We start from the raw sequence: 23,284 nt of genomic DNA, 5'->3' as shown, positions 1-23,284 counted from the left end.
GGGTTAAATCGATTTAACGCTGCTAAATTCGACCTCAACTCCTAGTGTAGACCAAGGCTAACTAGAGCACCTTTCTCACTGGCTCTTTCTCTTACAATCTCACTCATTGTCCAGGGCATATGCACTGGTTTCTCTTGAATATAACTTGGAGTGATTTGGGGCTAGAGCTGTATGTGTTTATAGTTATGGAATCAGCTTTCCATTTACATTAAGAAAGCTGAAACTTTCTCTGTTTTAAATCAGGATTGAAGAGGTGGGTCTGAAATATAAAGCGCCTGAGCATTTTTTGAGTAGGGCTCTGTATAAAAATATTTGCATATTAGGACTGTAATTCCTCAAGTGTTCAAAACTGGATACTGCTCATTTACTACTTGCTTTTTGTGAGGCTTTGTTTTATTTGGTTAGAGGGTTGAGAAGGGGTCATTCAGCCTTTTGAAAAATACGATCCTCTTCTGCTTTGGTATGAAAATTGAGACTACACAAATGAAAATAGCACCAGTGTTTCAAACGGGGCACTGTTTTGCTTGGAGTCAGTGCAAGAGCAGCTGCATGATTCTGTCTGTTTGCGTGCAGCCTGTGGTTTATATGACCTTTTTCGCTAACTTTGTCACATGAAGGCTCGACACAGCGTGTACCTCTTTAGAGCTTCAGATCCCCTTCTTGGTGTGTTCATGTCTGGGGCAGAGAAGGACCAGAGTCAGATCCAAAACTTTCACCAAGGTTTGATGGGTTCCTAGCCAGTGTTCAATTTATGTCCCTCTCTAAACTGGGAGGAGGAGGGTAAACCAATATCTGAGTGCATCTATACCCCAGAGCTGGAGGCCTTCCCAGTTAGTATTCAGCCAGGAACCTGCATAACCGACTGGATTTTATCAGCATAGCAGAAAGTACTTACATTTCAATCATTATTTTTTTCCTAGAGAGACACTGGGTGATTTTAATGCCTGTTCAAATGACCAACACAAGGGCCATATATCACTTAGGCAGTACTTTGAAGGCTTACGTAGTGCTTAGGGCTTGTGCTAATCTTCTACACAGGGGTGAGTGTCACCCTTTGGAAGGGTAATTTCCATTTCCATCTTGTGAAACCTGAGATTGATAGGAATGTCTCCACGAATAATAATAAATTCAAGTGAAAACTATGCTTGTTTGGCTTTAAATCCCTACTACAGCATTTACAACCAAAATTTTACAGCCTTGGGCTTCAGAACCTTAAACTGGCCAGAAACAAAAGTGAAATTTACCAGTCTATTTTCACTGTCCTGGCTGAGAGAAATGCAAAAAGGAAACAATCAATTAGCATTAACCACAAAAAAGACATTTGATTTTTTAAACTCTTTAAATTTTAATTATGTACAGTGCTGAAAATAGATGCATAGAGTTTTAGGCTAGGAGACACCATTAAATCATCTAGTCTGAACTCCTGTGTATCACAGGCTATTAAATTTCACCCAGTTGCCCCTGCATTAAGCCCATTGTGTTTGAGCCCTTGTGTTTGGCTAAAGCATCTCTTCCAAAAAGAGCTGTCCAGTCTTGATTTGAAGACATCAAGAGACAGAGAAGCCACCACTTCCCTTAGTAGTTTGTTCCAATGGTCACTTACCCTCACTGTTAAAAAGTTGTGCCTAATTTCTAATTTGAATGTGTCTTGCTTTAGCTTCCAGCCACTGGTTCTTTTTATGCCTTTCTCCACTGGACTAAAGAGCCCGTTAGTACCAGGCGTGGAGAACTAGGAAACTTCTGATTTATTTTTATGAAAAAAAAAAAAGTGACTGTTTCCCTTCCTCACTTGTATTGTTACTTGCTGAATATGAAGAGGTTAATTTCTTTCTGGAAGTAGGACAAGTATTTCAGTGACTGTCGGGGGGGATGTCACACAAGCATGTATGACCAAGGATTGTCAACTTGAGAATTGAATAATAGGATTATGGACTATTTAAAGACCATTTTTATCAGCTTGTAAGTGTTATATGTATGGGCTCAGGGGGGCTGGTGGTGAAAAGCAGAAATTAAAATCATTGGGGGAGGAGGAGGGAACTAATGCAAATCCCCAGGCAAATAAACAAGCAGAGAGAAGGGTAACCCCTTCTTCCTCCCTGGAGGAAAGTGCATAGACTGGTTTTACCAGCTTTGGAGAAGCCTGGCAAAGGACTGAAAAACTGTAAAAAGTGTCCGGTCTGATACAGGAGGGAGTCATAGTCACCCAATCCAAGAATTCCTCCCAACCCAGAAGGGGGTGAAGAACACCAGGAGGAGCAGAGCTGATGGATCGGGGGCAAGCTTGGGGGGATAGAACTGATGGGGGCGAAGGGGGACTGGGCAGATGGGGGGGCAAGAGATAGGCAGAACTGATGCAGGAGAAGAACTGCTATGAGAACTGGGGGGGCAGGATTGTTTTAGGGGTTGGGGGACACAGAATTAATTTGCTGGGCAGAAGACAGGTAGAGGGGTGAGAGCTCCTGCAGCCAGAACCAGAAGTCACCTTATTCAATAAGGAGAGTGGGGGTCCACACACACACCTCTCTCTGCTAGAAGACAGACCGAAAAGACACAATGTCATCTTTTTAATAAAATCTCATGGTTTTATGGGCCAGTCAAATGGTTTTCGATCTCAAGGTTGGCAACACTGTTCAGAATAGATAATACTGTGCTTTATGAAGGCTGGCAGGTCACTACTTAATTCTTGCCTTGGCCCTTGGAGAGAGCAGGTGTTGAACTAAACTCAGGCTTGCTAAGGTGATAATGAATTGCAGGAGAAATTGCAGCCTAAATCTCCAGTCTAGAGGGAGAGGAAGGCAGGTTCCTGCCTTAAGAAAGGGGACAGCTAGAGGCTTCAGACCTGAGTCGGGTGCCCTCAAAGAGGCCACAACAGAGCCAGAGGTGCAGTTACCTCTGGAACTCTTATCGCTGCTATATTATCCCTATGAAGGTACTTATACACTGTAGTCCCTCACTGGATAACATTTTCTTCAGCTGTCGAATCATATCTCAAATAAGTCATTTTTTTTTCAGAGTTCTCATCTGACTGTTGGTTCAAGCAACTTCAAAATAAAACAGCAATTACATTGAGCAGTTATTAGATACTAAATAAAGAAATAAGATACTGAGCAAGAGAATATGGGGCAGAATTCTGCCAGACAGTGTTTCCTAGAATTTAACGTAACAAGGTACACAGTCCCTTATACAAGCCCCTCAGCACTAGTACAGTTAACGCCCTCTGGATTTCCAGGGTTGTAAATCAATATTGAGCTTGTAGCCAACCCAGAAACAATGGAGTCCTATCTGGAACAACTCCACCTGATACTACACTTGGGAAAGCTTCATTGTTGAGTGATGATATATTTAATGATGGTGAACCACAAGTTTAGGACATATGGATTATCTTGGATTAGAAACCAAAAATTTACATTCCAACACTCCTGAACTACGGGGCAGGGGAGTTGTTTAAAATCTGGATCCAAACTCAGATCCAGATTTTGCAGCCTGTGCTAAGTTTGGATGCTTTTCTGAACTCCAGCTGTGGGAGTATTCACAGTTACACCCAACACCACATGAAAATTCCCCATGTTCATTGTTCACTATGAAATCAAGACTTGGAATGTGTCAGGGAGCAGATCTGCTGAGGCTCCAGAACCTTTTGTGTAAACCTGGGACTGGCCGATGGTTCAGCATTGCCATCAGGAGTGAGGTGTGGTTTCATAGAGTTTTGATGGGGAAACCAGGTGAAACTTGGCCATTTTGACTGAGATTTGCTTGGAGATTTGGGGTTCGTAGCTGGGTGAGATTTCAGTGAGGGTTTTGAGTGCCCCAGGAATGCCAGATCAGGGCCTTTGCGAAGTAGCGATAGCAAAATCTTTGCGCTGGATTCTTTCATTTTGCTTCTACCCCCATTGTATTAGACAGAACCTATCAGTGAACCAACCACAAACAACTGAACATTTATATCTTCATTACCAAATACACAGGGACCGAGACAGAGGAAAAGGGAGAGAAAGTCCCTGGAGAAAGGTGTCTATAAACAGAACCTTAAAATACAACTGTTCAAAGTCTCCTCCTTGCCTTGAGATGAGCTGTGAGTGCCTGTTTGCCTGTTTCTGGGAAGACCAAGCAGAAGGAAGTGGCTAAGTGGTGTGCAAGTACATACGTGGGAGCAGCCACACCTGCAGTGAGACACTAAACAAACCTGGGCTGTATTGCTTTTGTGGTCTGACATTTAGCCCTGCGTCCTGCAAGGGAATTGGAGTGGGAGTAGAAGGGGGAAAACGGTGACCTTTGAGAATATGGTGTGTTTCGCCCCATTTAACCTTCCTGCCTGGAGACCTGCTGGGGATGAGGGAGTCAGGAAGAAGAACGGCCCTTTGCATCTCTATAGAGCCACCGCTTCTAGGATCCCAAAGTGCTTTGCAAATAGAGTGACCCCAAGAGGGATCAGCAAAAATCATTTCCTTGCCTGCTGTTAAAGATGGGGCTTAATTGCGCTCGGCATCTGAGGATACTTTGAGTCAGTCAGTATCATCAAGTCAGAGGTTGCCTCATAAAGGTTATGTCCTTGTACAGTTCTCCTTGTATTAATTCATTAATGCCATTCTAGAGCCCATAACCATTGTTCCTGCACCGCATAGTGCCGACATTGAGACACATTTCCCATGTCTAGGGAAATAATATCCCATGACCCCACAGAGCACAACAGCTTTTAAGAAGGTCATATATTAAATCAGTGTTGGCTCTGGGATTGGAACCTAGGGTTTCTGATTGCCAGTTGCATGCTTTAGCCACTAGACCAGGGGTGGCCAAACTGCAGCTTGTGAGTCTCATGTGACACTTACAGTTAACAGTACGGCTTGCAGAGGCCCCCCCCCCAATTCTCTACCTACCAGACTGGGGCAGGAGGAGCTCGGGGCTTCTGCCATGCAGCAGGGTGGTGGGGCAAAGGGTTTCAGCCCTGCAGGGAAGGGGGTGTCTTCGGACTTCAGCAGGAGCGGGGCTGAAGCCCTGAGCCCTAGCAGGCCCACCTGTCTCTCGAATTTCTGAAGATTATCGTTTGTGGTTTGGAGGGTCAGTAAGTTTGGCCACCCCTGCACTAGACCATACTGCTGCATGGACATAACGATCTTAACGATCTGCCTCGATCTGCCTCGTGCATTAGGGATGCACACTGAGTACCCAATCAGCATGGCTTACTGTGTTTGTCAGGCAAGAGTGGGCCAAGGGGTTTGGCCAATATGGCCAAGGGACCATACTGCTGCATGGACATAATGATCTTAACGATCTGCCTCGATCTGCCTCGTGCATTAGGGATGCACACTGAGTACCCAATCAGCATGGCTTACTGTGTTTGTCAGGCAAGAGTGGGCCAAGGGGTTGTTTATATAGCGGGGTTTATACAGAGAGAGGTTATTTTTTAGCTTTAAAACTCCCTAAAACATTATTTTTCCTCCCAAGCCCTGTGAGATCAGAATCATGTCTGTTTTACAGATGGTGAAACTGGATGCAAAAGAGCTAAGTGTTCAATACCCTATAACACCAAAAACTGTCCAGAGCCCAGAGCACAATTAGCTACTCTGCAACAACAAACTGATACATATGGCCCACCACTCAAGGGCAGTAACAAACCACTCACTGTACACAGCCCAGCACTCATGAGCAACCCCACGATAACAAAACATATGCTAGTAGGAAATAAAGAGATTTCAGTTCTAAGCTTTAAAGGGCTTATTATAAACAACAGAAATAAAAACCTCTATTTTAAGATGACTGATGATGGTACCTCAAACCTTTTAATGCTGTTTGGGATCCTAAGGGCTGTGGGTTGGGGGTATGTCAGAAGGGGGAAGACTCATTTTGTTGTGGTAGGTCCCTGCCTATAGTTTTCTGTTGTCCATAATGAGTAATGACACTTTCCATTTTAAACCAAAAGGCTAGAGCATCAATTGATGTGGGTTTCAGGCAGAAAGCTGGATACACGATTACTCAGAAAACAGGCAGAGTAAGCCAACGCTATTTCCCCCCGGCTCAATAAACCATAAGTTATTTTTCTTCTGGAGCCTAAAGATAATGTAAACCCAAACTATTGGCCTTTAGTAATTTCCAGGCACAACTGCTACAAAGAGCAATTGGGCTCTTAGTTGTCCATGGAGAAGTCTGGCTGGAATTTGTATGGTATCACCTCATCAGACATGCTGACAAGGCCCTGAAGCAAGGCATTCATGCGTGATGTGCTTTCCTCTTGATTCCCAAATAGCCTCAGACACTAACAAGGAATCCCTCCTGTCTAACTGTTCAGAGGAGACAGGTAGTGCCAGAAACAGAACTGGGAAAGGTACTGTCTTTGTTAGGAGATATTACACTTTAGCAGACTGCTCCTCAGTCAGGGTCTCCACTGGCTTTACTGACTCGCTTGCCACCATGTAGGAAAATATCTTTCATTCTGCTTACAGGCTGTATTGGGCGGGATCAATTGGTTTCAAAGGAAAGGACAGTGGAGATTACTGTTTTATGTAGTTCACAATGTGGAACCTGATGCACAGCTAGTGCTAGGGACTGGGGATAAAGGGTCTGTGATGGAATGATACAGTATTCCTTTTCTTCTAAAGGGAAGGGTAAACCACATAGTGGTTTGCAAAGAGAAGGAATCCACAACTTGCACTCAGTTCTGTCTGTTACAATAGCAGAGACAGTAGCATTAACCAAGGCCAATTGCCTTAGGATTGCGGGAGATAATTTCCATGGGCAACCAAGGCACTGCCTCCCTAGCTGGCAACTAACAGTCCCCATTCTCTCTGAAGTCCATATGGTAATCAGGCACCTCCATTAATAGATAGATACAAAGCCAGAACCCTGGATCTCAACTCTGCTGACCATGCAATTGTTCAGGCCAATCTTTAGTTACTACAAAAGGGCCATTCTCTGCAAGGTGCTAGGCACATCTCGGGGCACTCAGCATCTTGCCAAATAGGACATACTATTCTTTGTTCAATAAATACTATTAATTATTGTTTTTAAAAAACTTCCTTTTTTCTTTCTTCTTGGAGAAAGGGGGGCAGGGAAGCAGCCACCAAGTGCTCCTTGGAAGGACTGTGAGGAATAATGAAACCACACCTCAAGGCATAGAGGTGTCCCCTTTAAGGCTGTAGGTTCAATGTATCTTCCACTACGTTCCTGACTGGCAAAACAGAGCTTATGCTCTGCTGTGTCCAGTGTATTCTTTCCACACAATAGGCCCCAGAAATCTGGTTTGTGTTGGGAGTCAGCAGTTAAAGCCCTCACATGAGACAATGGGATTTGCTTAGGCAGCTAGAGTTACTTGTATGTGTGTCTGTCTGTTTTTTGGTTTGAACCCAAACAGGCCACATGGAAAAAGGCCCCCTGGCAACGTTCATCCTTCCAGAGTGGAGTAAAGTTCTGGAGCTGGAATTGCCTTTAGATCAATAATCACAGCCAAGGGGTGAGTGTGTGTATGTTGTGGGGAGGCTGGCGAGAGGGGGCCAAGCAGGCAAACATGCCTTTGAAATGCAGTTTTTAAATTACTGGAGCTCTTCATACATCATCATTCCCATGGGCCTTTCCACTGAAATGGTGATTAACCCTTAACCCCTGCAATTCCACACTTGCACACTCAGGGCCAGATTCACAGTTTCTCCTTTGCTGTGCTGGGTGCAGAAAAGAGGGGAAAGGGGCAAAAGTGGTGTTGGGGTAGCATAAAGGGGCTGCAGCATTGGCAGAAGTCTTAGATTTTCACAGTACACTAACAGCATCTTATAGAATCCAGGCTTGTGACTGCAGGGCCTATAGGTAGCACTAGGAGCTGTTAAGGAATGAATGGCAACATTCTTGGGGGGCTCTCTAGACTAGAACATGTTTTCCAACAATGCAAGTGTGGACTGAAGATGTTGCCTTAGCCCTCACAACTATTCTTGAAATAAGTTCTGGATTTCCTGCTCTGCTGAGTATCCTGTTCCTAACGTCTGGTAGGGTCCCACCTCATCTGCTGAGCCACTCAGCCTTCATGATTATGAGCTATACATGTATTGTACATGCGCTTGGTGGGGGCTTGCCAAGAAATGTACTTTGGGCTGCTCAACCCCTTCAGTATTTGGCCATTGTGGGTTACCATCCCTTGGCCTTGCTCTTTATCTGTCTTTATTTTAACACATCTGGGCTTCTGTCATAAGGCACTCCTCATGGAGAAGATAATTGCTGCTGTTTACATGAAATCAAGAAATAAATTCAGTGACACAATTACAGTCCTACCCATTTCACTTAAATCTAATAAGGTCTCATTAGAATTATTATGTTCAATAAGATTACAGAGTTTTGGGGGAAGGCATAACCTCAGAGATTACTTGCAAAAATTAACATAATTTCAGTTGCACTTTTTATTAAGATAAAAAGGGTTAATAAATGATTATTACATGCTTTATTAAATGGTTAATCGATTGTTAGATTGCAACAGGTCAATAGATTACTATAAACCAGGGTTGTAAACAATCTGTAACACCTTCTGATGATGTGCTTCTAACGATCTCTAACTCATGCTACTCATGTCTATAATATGCTCATAACATCTATTAATCATTTATTAACCCTTTATAAGCCTTTTAATAATAAAACTGTAATATAAAGTCTGACCATAATTTCAGACTGGAAGGACCAGATTTTCGAAAGGTATTTAGACGTTCAGCATTGGAATGCCTAGTGTTCCCATTGGCAAAGGTAATCCACTTCCTCAAGAGGCAGTAGCTAGGTCAATGGAAGAATTCTTCCATCAACCTAGTGCTGTCTACACTGGGAATTAGGTCAGTATAGCTACGTCTCTCAGGGTGTGAAAACAATTCACATCCCTAAGGCTTTGTCTATAGTGGAACTTCATCGGCAAAACTTTTGTTGTTCAGGGGTGTAAAAAAACCACCCCCCCCCCCGAATGACAAAAGTTTTACTGACAAAAAGCACTGGTGTGAACAGTGCTTTGTCAGCAGGAGCGCTCTGCTGATGACACAGCTGCTGCCGCTCGTTGGGGGTGGGAGTTTTGTGTCGACTAACTGCAGCTACACTGCGCGCCTTTTAGCAGCACGGCTGTAGCAGCACAGCGGTGTCGCTAAAAGGTGCGTAGGGTAGACAAAGCCTAAGACACATAGCTATACAGATGTAAGTTTCTAATGTAGACCAGGCCCAACTAACCGATTGACTTTCAGTAAGACTTAGATGTTGCAGTTCTGGGTGGGGCAACACCTAACCACCAGTAAAGAATGTGGGCCTAAGTTTTTGGTGGCAGGGACTGTCTCTGTTTATCCACACCACCCAGCAAAACGGAGCCCCAATTTGGGCTGGAACCTCTGGATGCTACAGTAAGATAAATATTTAGGTAATAATAAAGAGCTCAATCCTCAAATATTCCAAAGAAGGCTCAAAGCCACCTTCCTGCCTCACTCAATCCTGGAGCAAGCTGGGGGCAGAACCAGCCCCTGGCACAAGTTAAGATGACTTAACACTGGTTGGAGCAGTACCCTAGGGACTGTTCTGCTGGTCCAGGGCTACTGGGGGTATAGCTACACACCGAGCGACAGCGAGTCTCAGGGCTTCAGGCAGCAGACTTGCGTTCATGCCATGATGCTAAAAATAGCTCTGTAGACTCTGTGGCTTGGGCTGCAGCTCAGGCTCTGAAGCCCAGGGTGGGGGATGGGCTCCAGAGCCCAAGTTCCAGTCCAAGCCACAATGTCTACATAGCTATTTTTAGCACCGTAGTGTGAGCCCGAGTCTGTCGACAGGGGCCCTGAGACTCGCTGCTGCAGGCTGCCACTTGCTGTGTAGACGTACCCTTGGAACACAGCCTGATTTGGCTTTGCCCCCTCACATCCCAGGAATGCCTCCACACCATTGGGGAAATTCCCTTAGGTCAATCCCCTTTGAGCAGCAGAAAGGGACTTACTCTAGGGAAAGGATCTAGTGAATAATAATAGGAATAATTAGAGCTTGACTAATGCTTCCGGACAAGGAAGGAAATAGCTGACAATGATAAGAATTACCACCAGATGTCACCATTTCAGGCAGCTTTATAGAGTTTTCAAAGGACAAGCAAAACCAAGGTAGCAACAAACTAAACAAAAGCTAAATTAAATAAACACAGATTTAGTTTGTTTACTAAAGGTCCCATCTTCCTGCTACCTTAGACACTGAGTAATTTTGTTAGTAATGTGGGTTACAGCAAACACATCAAGGAGAGGCAGAAAGATAACCTGCCCGTGTTCAGGTTTATATTTCCCATGCAAACATGAAGGAAAAACAATTATTCAAAGAAAATATAAGCAGTGGGGGGAGGGAATTGCCTCACTGCCTATGCAGCAGACCTAGAAATCTGGTTTTAAAAGAATAAGGATCTCAGCTTTTTGGTTTCTATAGTAGGCTTCTATATAGGAAGGCTTTACTACCTTCCAATTTTTAGTTATCTTTGACTCAAAAGTTGCTGGGCATTGTCAGTGAACAAGAGGGCTGGTCATACTCTTAATTCCAATCTTTCAAAAAATAAGAATTCTCAAGAGTGTGGGGATAGATGAATTCTGAGCCTGCTAATGTACAGCATTGTTTTATTATGTTCCATCTTAAAAAGACAGCCAGAGGGTGTCTTTTTAATGCAAAGGTGCATCGAAAGGTGAGATATGGCCCAGAATGTTTAATGCTCTGATTAAAGAAAATTCCATGCAAGAACGCAAGAGACATATGTATGGGTAGAATATAACGGTAATGGCTGTTGACTGCCCCATAATATTGGAGTAGTATAAAGCAACTAATGAACTTGGAAACTCCTTGGTAAAATCTAGTCCATCCTCTACGTAGATTGTCATTATTTTTCCTAGGTGAGAAACAATCAAAGGAAAGGATTCCTAGAATTTGTGATGCAGAAAATTTCTAATTAGTGGGGGGAATTTTTTCCAGCATACTTCGACTCCTTGGATCTTTTTTCTCACCATGACCAATTCCTCATTGCAGAGGTGACATTCAATTCCACATTAGTAAGCAAACAGCATTTCAGGAATCTATCAGGACAGACAATGGATGGACTGGAGCCAGAGTCCTAAATGCTTTTAAAATATTTTACTTGTCGTAACTGCTTCCCATTCTCGAGTGATAGATAAACATCCTAGGAAGTTCCTGGTTAATCCTTCTGCATGGAGTGAAAAGTGGGAAGGGGGTAGAAGTACTTAGGTAGAGGTATGATTTGATTATGCTAGACAGCATAGTAATGCCAAAGGGGCTTCAGCACATCGCTGTAAATATTCTGCAACTTATTTGTTTTAATAAGAAGAGTAGCAATTCTCTCAGGGTCTGATTCAAAGTCCATTGAAATCAATAAGAGTCTTTCCATTGACTTCAATGAGCTTTGGACTAGGCCCCTGATCATGTTATTGTTAGTCTTCCACAGAGAAGTGTCCTAAAAAACAAAGGCTGATTTTAGATGACCTCTTTTTCACTGGGGACAATGCAATTTTTATTTACAGGCTGCTGCTATGAACAGAAGATTTAGGAGGCTGCTCTCCTTGCCCTATGCACACAAGTCTAATTAATGCCAACAGGAATTTCAAGTGCTTATAAAGAGACTGGTCAGAAAACAAAGAGGCTCTCTTGGCCCATTATTGGATCGCAGTGCAGCATGTCGAGTATTAACTCTAATGCTGCATTTCAGCAGGTCAGGAAATCAGGCAGCATCCCTTCTGCCACAGCAGGAGTCAGGTTGCCTTCAGCTAACGAGAATTTATTTCTATGAGGGGGTTGTAATGTTTCTGACAACAGGCGATGGTTTTGTTTTCATGTGTGAATGGATCCTATAATCAGTAGCTCTGCACCATCAGGGAACAAACTTTACTACTGTACACAGCAGCTTCTAAACAGAACTGTTTCACAACTGGCAACACAGCATCCCTCATGATCTGACTGACTATACATTCAGTTGTTAAACAGAAGGTTAGACTATTGGTAACAGAGTAGCAGCCGTGTTAGTCTGTATTCGCAAAAAGAACAGGAGGACTTGTGGCACCTTAGAGACTAACCAATTTATTTGAGCATAAGCTTTCGTGAGCTACAGCTTATGCTCAAATAAATTGGTTAGTCTCTAAGGTGCCACAAGTCCTCCTGTTCTTTTTACTATTGGTAACATCGCCATCTAGTGACCCTCATACTACCAACATTTGTTTCCCAACAGGACCAAAATTATGAATAAAACCAATCCTTCTCTTCAAGCAAATCTAAAATACAGGTGCAAACTCCAATTTCACAGACAGTGACACAGTGAAGATGGTACACATATTTATGAGAACAAAGTTACTGGATTCTTCTCTGATTTTTTTATGCAACATTTTCTGTGAGCACTGCAACGCGTGGAGCGAATAGATTTTTAAAACATAATTCTATAGTAAGTCTGTTTACCAAAAAACAGAACATACAATTGTATATAGTGAGAGATTAGTTGCATGCAATATTTACAAAGGAATAGGCCTCAATATTATTACACAATATTGCATACACATCACATAGCTAGAATAAGTTTTAGCAGGTTACTGAGTTGATAAGTAGTCACTGACCTGTGATGCGAAAGGTATGCCCATTTCTTTAAAAACTTGGTAAAATTATGCTTTTCATGGGTTACTAGCATTCTATAGGTACTGAAGACTAATGGCCTATTTCTGTTCCCATTTATTCCAAATTTACACTGCTGTAACAGAGGCTACGTCTACACTAGAAACTTCAAAGCGCTGCTGCGGGAGCTCTCCTGTGGCAGCGCTTTGAAGTGTGAGTGTGGTCACGCAAGAGCACTGGGCAAGAGCTCTCCCAGAGCTGCTGGTAATCCACCGCCACGAGGGAAATAGCTCCGAGAGCTGGGAGCACGATTCCCAGCGCTTGGAGCCTGTCTACACTAGCGCTTTAAAGCGCTCAGACTTGCTGCTCTCAGGGGGGTGATTTTTCGCAATCCTGAGCCAGAAAGTTAGAGCGCTATAAAATGTAAGTGTAGACAAGCCCAGAATGTGGCTCCTATCAGGTTAAGATTCTTCTAGTTCTGCATGACAATCACTTCAATGACAAGTGATTATCAATTACACTTTTTTTCACTGATGCTTCCAAACTTACATTGTAGATCTACTTATTTTAGACTCTCCAGAACATTTTTTATTCCCTTTATAAAGGACAATATCTCTAGCCAAGTACTGTTTTAGTGCATTTAATTCAAACCCAAATCTGTCTTTAAGACATGGTCAATGGGACATGGTTTTTTGCATGTAACCCAGTGTTTCTATTTAAGAAAATTAAAAACGTAGGCTCACTTTGAGATTGTAGCTCTTCAGCGTCAACAGAGGGCCTGAGGAAGAGCGACTCAATGTAGGAACCACAGGCCAATCATTCTAGAAAGCTTCAGTTCTGGTTGGCTCTTCTGTACAGAAGAGCTAATCTACTGAGCGGCAGTTGCCAGAGTCATCTGTGACTAAGGAACTGGTTCACTGTGTGGCAAAGTGACTTGTCCACTGTCACACAGCAGGCCAATGGCAGAGCAGGAAATAGAACCCAGGTCTCCCATATCCCAGCCCAGCAGTCTATCCGCTAGACCAATTTAAGCCACAACTGGTCTAGTCTGGATTTGACCGAGCAATCTAGAGGTAAAAGGATCTTTTATCCCTTTAGCAATCCCCTGACCCCTACAATTCCTCTAGTCACTTCTCCAACGCTATCTTTGTAAAGAGCAAAGAAAGCAGTACTTTTTGTCCAGTGAATTCTGTACTAATTTTGAAATAGGAAATGCATATGAAGGTGGGAAAAGTAAAGAAAGGACATCACTCATTTTCCATAAACCCTACATTCTGTCTGTTATTTTTGAACTAATCCAAAGGATTAATAGGTTACGTATTACTAGAGATTGACCTGAGCTGTAAGATTCAGCTCCAACTTTGAAGGGATCACATCAAAACTGCTGGCTTGGTCCACTGCAGAGGGAATGGCTGGTGGCAAAGTTTGGAATGAAATCCAAACTTTTGAAAAGTTCTTGGGTGTTTGGATCCCAGCCCCATCTGTACTCATTACCTAAAGCGGCCTGCATGCTATTAAGCTCTATGTGCTAAAATTTTAAAAGGGCATGATTACAGTTGACATTCACAAACCACAGGTTCAACCTTCCTTTAAAAGCATCTCTCCTCCCCACCAAAAGGTAACTTCTAATTCTTAAAGTTTTAGTGTCTTCCTTTGCAATCCCCAAACAAGGGCTGTAATGGTGCTAAAATCCCATTTCTTTGCTGGTGACATGCCAAAAAACAGAGGGCACTGGGCTTCTTGTGCACAATGAGATTGCAGAGCAACCACATCCCATCTTCAGCTCTGCGGATTTGCATTGTAGTTGTAAACAGAGACTAGTGAAATGCAGAAGAAACCAGATGTCCAACGGTCTCATAAATCAAGCGTCTCAGATTTCAGTGGGGAAGTAAGGGGGTATAGATAAGATTCTGCTCTACTGATGGTTAAGTTAATTCACTTTATGATGGTATTTGAACGTCACACCGTTGGATGGCCAAGACCAACCAGATAGAGCTATGCAGTTCGCTTTCAACCATGAAGGTTTTTACACACTCATCTTCTAAACCACTCTACATGATACCCAGGATATCAAGCTAGCCACTGACTTCTTCATATGAATTCACAGACTCAGGGATTTTAAGGCTGGAAAGGACTGTGATGATAATCTTGTCTGACCTTGTGATCAACATAGGCCATGGGAATGTCACCAACTGATTTCTGCCTCAAGAATTCTCATTGAGCTAGAGCATATTTTTTAGACAGACATCCAATCTTCATTTATGGGCTTCAAGAGAAGGAGAATCCACCACATCCATAAGTAAGTTACTTACTTTCACTTAATTGTAGCACATGGAGTCCACAAAAAACAAGAAGGGAAATCAAATCTAGAGAGGGAAGAGAGGATAACTACAAATAGTAGGTCTCTGGCATCTAGACACTAGCCCAAATTAATTAGAAATGCCTAAATATTCAGATTCAGAATTACTGCCCTAATCCAACTCCTGGTGTAGATTTGTCAGCAATTGTGTGCCTCCTCCTCCTTATAGAATCTTTTCCTTTTGGACTATTTCATTCTCCCTGTGGGGCACCAAGTAACTGCAGGAGAGATATGTCTCTCAGCTTAGCATCTTGGATACAGTTTTCTATTCCACTCCAAGTGATTTAATCATTAAGAGGTTAGGCCTTTACCCAGCAAAATAAGGCCTTTTATGTTGTCTTTGGTTTGAGTCCACTCTCACTCTTTCATTCCCATAAAACTTAACATATTCTTGCCAAACTTATAATAGTAGGGCCATGAGTGGTACTGTGTGTAGAATACCAACTACATGGTCATAAAAGTATGAGAACAGCATTAGTGGCTAGAAAGGAGAGACAATGAGAGTGGAAAATAGTATTCATTCAACTTTTCTTGTGGAGTCAAAGGCAGCTGGCAAGCAAGAGCATGTTCTAAAAATAGAGTAAATCCTTAAAGGAATAACGTGAAATTAAAGAAACAATTCAAGGCAGCCGCTCTGTTAAAGCTATCCATAGATGCACTTGGATCTCCAGACAATCAAGTACATAAGGGAAACAAAGTAGTCTGTGACTCACTTATTTTGGCTACTGCAACAGTTTTCTGGGATCCTGTTTTGAAACTCTGGCCTTGGGATGTTCGTTTCTCATTTCTAGCAATCTGTCGTAAACTTTGCAAACTCCTAAAGTTCCTTTTACCCTGGAACAAGGGTTCAAGACCAGCTTCAGTTCTAATAAGTGAAATGATTTACAGGTCTTAGATTCATTCCCAGTGAAAAAAATAGCAGACAGCACTAAAGCCCTGTATATAATTTGGAATGACTGATTTTGTTCAGAGAAAGCCTCAGAGGAAGCTGGTACTACAGGCTGAAATACTTTAGTTTTATCAATAGAGTGAGGGTGATCGCTCTGTAGAAAGTTGAGGTTTGGGAGCAGACAGTGTGGGAAGTCTCTAATTTATGCTGCATGACTATTGTGTTAATAAAAACTTAAATGTTATAGTGGAACTGGAAAAGGTTCAGAGAATGGCAACAAAGATGATCAAGGGTATAGAATGGCTTCCACGCATGGAAATTAGGGCTGTTCATCTTAGAAAAGAGACTACAGGGCGGGGAAGGGGTATGATAGGTGTCTTTAAAATCATGAATGGTTTGGGGAAAAAGTGTTATTTACCCTTTCCCAGATTACAAAAACCAGGGATCACCCAATAAAATTAATAAGCAGCAGGTTTAATACAAAGTAGAGGATGTACTTTTTCATACAATGGGATGGTAAGGGATGCAACCCCATCCTCGGGGTAACCCTAAACCTCTGATGGCTAGAAGCCGAGAGATGAAGATGGGGGAGGATCTCTACAAAATGCCCTGTTCTGTGACACTGCCCCTACAGCTCTGGTCTAATCACTGTTGGAAGACAAGATACTGGGCTAGAAGGACCATTGGTCTGACCCAGTCTGGCCTTAGATGTTCTTAGGCTCTTAGATACCAGAGACTTAGCCTCAGAGCAATACCAAGAAAAGCTGGGCTTGTCCTTAACTGTCTTAATGCTTCTTTAATGAAGCCAATGCATGGGGCTGGACAAGCATCCAGTGCTATCCCATGTTACAGATATATCATCTTCAAAGTGGCAAATTCCAGAAAGAATGATTGCACTTCAAAGAATGCCACCATGCATTCATACAGCACGACTGTTACAAAAAATGTGAACCAGGAATCATCTCTGCTGAAACTGGAACCTGTGAAGTCCTGCTTCCAAAACACTAGAAGTCCAAATATGCCATTTCCAAGTATGCAGTTGCACTCATTCATTAAAGAAACAATGGCAGAACTGGACCTATGAGTGGTTTCAAAATTAGGGAGAACCAAACAGCCTCCAATGTGGTTTTGGAAATTTTTGTCTGATAAAGGAATGCTTCCCAGGCTTTGTTCCAGAGAATGTAACTTATAAAACAAGTTCAAATCTATCCTGAAGGAACAGGGAAAGGTTTAAAATAATATGCTGCTGAGGCTTTGTGTAACATTCAGGTTTTTTTTGAGTACTAGTGATTTAGTACCGGAGCAAAATTTCATGAAGGGAGAGACAATGTTGTGAACTGATGATCGCCAGAAAGAATTTCAGGCTTGGCGAACACAGAACTTATCAGTCTTGTCCTCTTTTTTCTTCCAGTGTTTTCCTCTCCTGGGAAAACATTTTTCCCTAACAAAGACCGCAAAAGGCCACATTTAAGAAAGAAAGAAAATGAAAAAAGGCCTGACATTAGTGTGTCTACCCGAGCTGGTTGAAATGTTTTGTTCAAGACATTTTTTCAATTAAATAACAAGGCTTTTCATCCAAACAGAAATTTCCACAGGAAATGTCCTTTTTGGACAATATGTCATGTTTTTCTACAAAAACAACCTCCCCCACTCCAACTTTTTGGTTTTGGGAAACCAAAAATATTTTTTCTGAGGTAGCAGTCTCCCTTTTGTAAATGCGATGTAATTCAGTTGCATCTGCAGATTTGAGTACTTGCAACCTGCAGGCAGGCATTCAGAAGTCAAGTACTCAGATTTGCACTTGCAATTTATTTCTAATTTAGGGGGCGTTCTAGGTGCTTAGCTTCTCTCAGGTCAGGCTGTAAGTGCCATGAGACAGTAGCATGCACACTACTAGGTACAGCATAGCTCTATCTCTGTAATGCATTAGCATCAGAATCAAAGCTAAACAGATGAAGTTTATAATATAGTTATGGGAAAACAATACAAATAAACGCTCTACATTATATGTATGTTTGAATTACAGTGCGCTCTGTCTTCTTTGTGTCTATCAATTCACTTGTCTGTAAGCAATTAATATATAGAACATGGTATGTAAGACACAGGTTGCCCGAGATTTTACAATCATTTTCTAGATCAGAAAACTTCAGATAAGTAGGGATAACCTTGGAATAGCATGTAAACTATTGGGTTCTTATCCAAATCAATCCAGAGAACCTTTTGAAGTTGGCCCATCACTAATGCTAATATATTTGTGTCTGCAAATCAAGCTGCCACTGAGTTTGCTGTTTGCTCTGGAAGAATTTAATACTGGGAAAATTAGAGCCAGATGAGCCTGTGCCTCACTATAAATTCAGATTTCAGAGTAGCAGCCGTGTTAGTCTGTATTCGCAAAAAGAAAAGGAGTACTTGTGGCACCTTAGAGACTAACAAATTTATTGGTTATTCACATTGGATGAAGTGAGCTGTAGCTCATGAAAGCTTATGCGCAAATAAATTTGTTAGTCTCTAAGGTGCCACAAGTCCTCCTTTTCTTTTTACTATAAATTCAGCTAATCTAAAGCCCTGGCTTGCAGAATTATGGGTGTTGTCAGCATCTCCATTGTAAAAAGTGTTGTGGTATCTGATTCTTGTGTGGTTCAAATGCCTTTGTTTTTGAACATTAAATTTGTCTAAAATGGGGGTCAGTGCATCCTGCTAGGTACCTTTAAGAACAAAAAGAATGTGAGACACTGATGTTTGAATGTAGCACGATTGTATTTCTCAAAGCCCTTTTCCACAAGTGTTTCTTTGGACGTGGATTACAGAGTGTAATCCTTGAACACATGAAATCCCAGACATTTTTATTCAGAACTTCTTATGAAAAGGTGCCAGATTGTCAGCCTTGACGACCAAAGTCCTCTATCCATGGAACAGGTAGGCGTTGGGAATGGCAGGGCAAGTGCTCTGCATGGGCCTTCCAGGACCCCTCATCCCCACTGGGAAAAGCCACCATTACAGATTAGAGGGTAGTTCTTTCTCTCCAGACCCAATGAGTGCCAGATCCTGAGTTGCGGTAAAGCTGCATCTATTTATACCAGTTGACGACTTGGCCCTCAGTCTTCAACATTTTTGCTGAGCCTTGATACCAAGGGTGCCTACTGCTACGATAATCTGATGAAGTCACTTGGCCAGTGAACACTAGACTGACCCAACCACCTCATATTAGATACTATGGATCACCAAGCAGGTATACCTTCTGGCCCTGCCGACCTGAGCTATCTCCAAACTGGTGCCCAAGAAGTGGAAAGGCTTCAACGCCCATTTGCGATCCCCTGAGGTACCCAATTCCTCTTCTGTTAACCCACCGTGTGCTGTGTTATTGCAGTGGTACGAAGTAGTACGTATTACGAAGTACAAAATCTGTGTTGCAAAATCTGGTCAGAATAGCTTAGGGGCAAAGTGAGAGTCGTTAACTCTGAGCTTCCCACCTCATGTGGGTTTCAGTCAGACACTGCATGGTTTTTTGAGCATTTAGTTTTAGTTCACATGTCAAGAGAGAGGACAGATAAATGTAAAAAGAAACGAGTCTCTATGATTCTGGCTACAGCCAACAGGAACCAAAAGCCCCCTCCCACTTTGGGACTATCAACATTTAAAGGAGCCCCACCTTTTGTAGTATGTCACTGCCTCATCCATTGTGCGAATCACCTGCAGAGGCCGTGGTAAAACAATTGTCAGTGACTCCTCTAGGTGTGTCTAGGGTCCTTCCCTGCCCCTTTAAAAGTGTGGGTACAAGAAGTGTGCTGCACACTTCACTGCCATTACTGCTATAAGCCTGTTGAATTTCTTACAGTCTTGAAGACGTGCCACAGGGAGAGGCGCAGAGATGGCCGAAGGCGAAATAACAACGTTCACCGCCCTGACCGAAAAATTCAATCTTCCAGTGGGGAACTACAAGAAGCCCAAACTCCTGTACTGCAGCAACGGAGGCCACTTCTTGAGGATACTTCCAGATGGCAAAGTAGATGGGACAAGGGACCGAAGCGACCAGCACAGTAAGCAAATCAGAAATGTGTTCAGGACACAGCTCTTCCTTGGCTTATATGACTAGTGCTGCCTTTACCTTACTGCCCCTTTTTCTCTGGGAGGTTGGCATTACACATCAGCTGCTTTTCCAGCCAAGAAGGGATAGGTAGAGTATTTATGCTTTATGCCAGGTTCTCTCACCTACCATGGCAACAAACCATCCAGAGGTTCAGCATGTGAAACAAGGCCTACTATGTGTACACTCTACAGAGATTCAGGATGTACAGTACCTCACATTTGTCAAAATATTAAATATGAAATTAGTCATTAAAAAAATAAACCAGAAAGACTGACCACAGCAGGAGAGACTGAAATTCTAACTGAAGCACAGTTACCAGTTTACACAGTTAGTTGGCACTAGAAGAAAGGGGTTTAGGAGGATGTCCACATACTACATTGCAAACTCAGCCGTCAAACATGGTATCTGCATTTACCTCAGTGTAGAAGATTCAGCTTGGTAGTAGGGTTGTTATGATGTTACAGCTGTGCCTTTTTTGCAGCTTAAGTCATGCTCTGGAATAAGTGTTAAGGCCCAGATTCCTAAGAGTGTGTCATGTGTTCTATCTGAATGCTTTGCACAGGATTTGCCATTGGTTAACTTTTCTTTTCCCTTACATAGCAAAGTGCAGTACATTCCTGAGGGACTTAACAGTGGAAAGACTCGGCTCAGAAAAAGTTATTTTGTGATTTATCATTTTTAAAATGCATTCATATTGCACTTATTTTCTCAAAACAAGGATGGTTAATTCTATGCTGAGTTGGTTATGTGTTTTATGTGCTTATTCGTGCCCCTGTAGCATAAAGGACACACAGTACTGTTGTGACTACCAACTGGTGTAACAAATATTAGAAGAGAGACTTAACCAGTTATCAGTAGAGGCCTGGAAATCTGCGGATATCCATGGATGTGGATATCCACAGACCATGTTTGCAGATGGATGTGGGTCCAAATTTCATATCCACGCAGGGCTCTAGTTATCGGAGTCCCCATCTGAGGCTGGATTCTCTCTCTCCCCCACCATAACTGGCATATTATTAGGGTCAAGACAGGACTCAGAATTACTGCAGTCCACAGACATCTCCAGCAGATGAGTCAGAAGGGGACCTGTTCTGGGCCAAGCCAGCCAGAGCAGAGATAAACTTCTCACACAGAAGTCACCGTTCATCTTACAATTTCCATATTCCAATGTAAAAATGCATCTTCAGACATAAGGAGCATTTTCATACATTTGAACCTACTCTAGAAGGACATCCCAGTGAGCTGACACGTTCTTTTAGTTTGCTCACAAATAGCTCTGTCCTAGAGTTGATTCAGCAAGAATCCTCCTTCCCCCGAGTCACTACTAGAGGTGGGCTTGAGCTGCACTATTCAGAGCTGAACTTTGCCAAAGTTTCAGTTTGTTCGAATACAGTTTCTCATCAGGCCAGCTCCAGTCTGTAATGAAGCAACATCACAGCATGGTACTAGGGGATGTGGTGCTGCTAGAAGTGGGCACTCATCCAGGTTTTGAAAGATCCCATGACACATTAGCACGAGTACCCGTATTTGGCTAATTATGGTCTGCTTATCCAAGTTCCCCTGCTGTTTCAACTAGATGCAGAACTATTCTTCACTTCCAGGCTTAACTACTACATAGCATTGCTGGGCACTGTCATACAGCTGGTGCATTTCACCCCAGTGGCAGATGCATTTCAGTTGTGGATGAAGAAACCCCTGGCTATAGATTGAATAGGAGTTGACGTTTGTGAATTGGTTTGGGATCCTTTAGCATGAAAGCACAATAAATGATTATTACAGAAACTTTTTTCTGGATGCTTTTTTATGATTATTTAAAGCAGACTTTTTTTTGCCCACAATTCTTTTAAAAAAGGTTTTCTCTCCCCCTACCCCACTCTCCTGCTGGTAATAGCTCATCTTAAGTGATCACTCTCCTTACAATGTGTTTTTTTTCATGTTCTGTGTGTATATAAATCTCCTCACTGTATTTTCCACTTTATGCATCTGATGAAGTGAGCTGTAGCTCACGAAAGCTTATGCTCTAATAAATTGGTTAGTCTCTAAGGTGCCACAAGTCCTCCTTTTCTTTTTGCGAATACAGACTAACACGGCTGTTACTCTGAAACCTGTTAAAAAAGAATGACATATTGCAGTTTTTTTGCCCTCATTTCTTTACTGGGGAAAGAATCACAGAACTATTTTTAACAGTGCACCCAGCCATGCAAAGATTACAACTGCTGTGAATGTTCAGTCACACCTAGCAAGAGTTAAACAGGGGCTTTTGATGCATTCTTGACACTGATCTGATTTCCTTCACACTGGCAGATAGTTCTGGGCTTACATATGCCTTGGCTATGGATGTTTGGACACTTCCAAGCCTGTGTAAAATTACTATTTTCTTTATGAATCACATACAGCATGTATGCCGTGTGACTCCTCTAGTTTCCACACATCTTGCCACATAAGTTTCTCTTTCCCAACCTCTTCCCATTGCAAGTGCTCAACTCCTGAGTCTCCACACTGACATGCCTAGAGCCCTGACCAGGGGTATTCTATTTGCTACCTAAGATCCATAAACCTGGAAATCCTGGATGCCCTATCATCTCAGGCATTGGCACCCTAACAACAGGACTGTCTGGCTATGTGGACTCTCTCCTCAGGCTCTACGCTGCCAGCACTCCCAGCTATCTTCGAGACGCCACTGACTTCCTGAGGAAACTACAATCCATTGGCGATCTTCCAGAAAACACCATCCTGGCCACTATGGATGTAGAAGCCCTCTACACCAACATTCCACAAAAAGATGGACTACAAGCCGTCAAGAACACTATCCCCGATAATGTCACGGCAAACCTGGTGGCTGAATTTTGTGACTTTGTCCTCACCCATAACTATTTCACGTTTGGGGACAATGTATACCTTCAAGTCAGCGGCACTGCTATGGGTACCCACATGGCCCCACAGTATGCCAACATTTTTATGGCTGACTTAGAACAACGCTTCCTCAGCTCTCGTCCCCTAATGCCTCTACTCTACCTGCGTTATACTGATGACATCTTCATCATCTGGACCATGGAAAAGAAGCCCTTGAGGAATTCCACCATGATTTCAACAATTTCCATCCCACCATCAACCTCAGCCTGGATCAATCCACACAAGAGGTCCATTTCCTGGACACTACTGTGCTAATAAGCGATGGTCACATAAACACCACCCTATACTGGAAACCTACTGACAGCTATACTTACCTACATGCCTCCAGCTTCTATCCAGGACACACCACACGATCCATTGTCTACAGCCAAGCTCTAAGTTACAACCACATTTGCTCCAATCCCTCAGACAGAGACAAGATCTCTATCAAGCATTCTTAAAACCACCTGCTGAAGTGAAAAAACAGATT

At 42.7% G+C, this 23,284-nt stretch overlaps 1 protein-coding gene across 5 annotated transcripts in view; it reads left to right on the top strand.

Moving 5' to 3' along the window:
• FGF1 (fibroblast growth factor 1) overlaps positions 1-23,284 on the top strand; it is a 68,528-nt gene that overhangs the window by 29,511 nt on the left and 15,733 nt on the right. For 2 of the 5 annotated variants that reach the window (XM_073355703.1, XM_073355700.1), the window contains one exon: positions 19,651-19,852. In XM_073355703.1, coding sequence (XP_073211804.1) covers positions 19,684-19,852 — 169 coding nt within the window. In that variant the 5' untranslated portion in view covers positions 19,651-19,683. Of the gene's footprint in view, positions 1-7,345; positions 7,445-12,193; positions 12,404-19,650; positions 19,853-23,284 lie in introns of all 5 variants that reach the window. The other 3 variants (XM_073355701.1, XM_073355706.1, XM_073355702.1) reach the window with 3 other exon arrangements.

This window comes from Lepidochelys kempii, chromosome 8 (genome assembly GCF_965140285.1).
Source record: "Lepidochelys kempii isolate rLepKem1 chromosome 8, rLepKem1.hap1, whole genome shotgun sequence".
Classification (NCBI taxonomy): domain Eukaryota; kingdom Metazoa; phylum Chordata; order Testudines; family Cheloniidae; genus Lepidochelys; species Lepidochelys kempii.
Note: the sequence above shows the minus strand (reverse complement) of the source record. Positions and strands in the feature narration are given on the sequence as shown.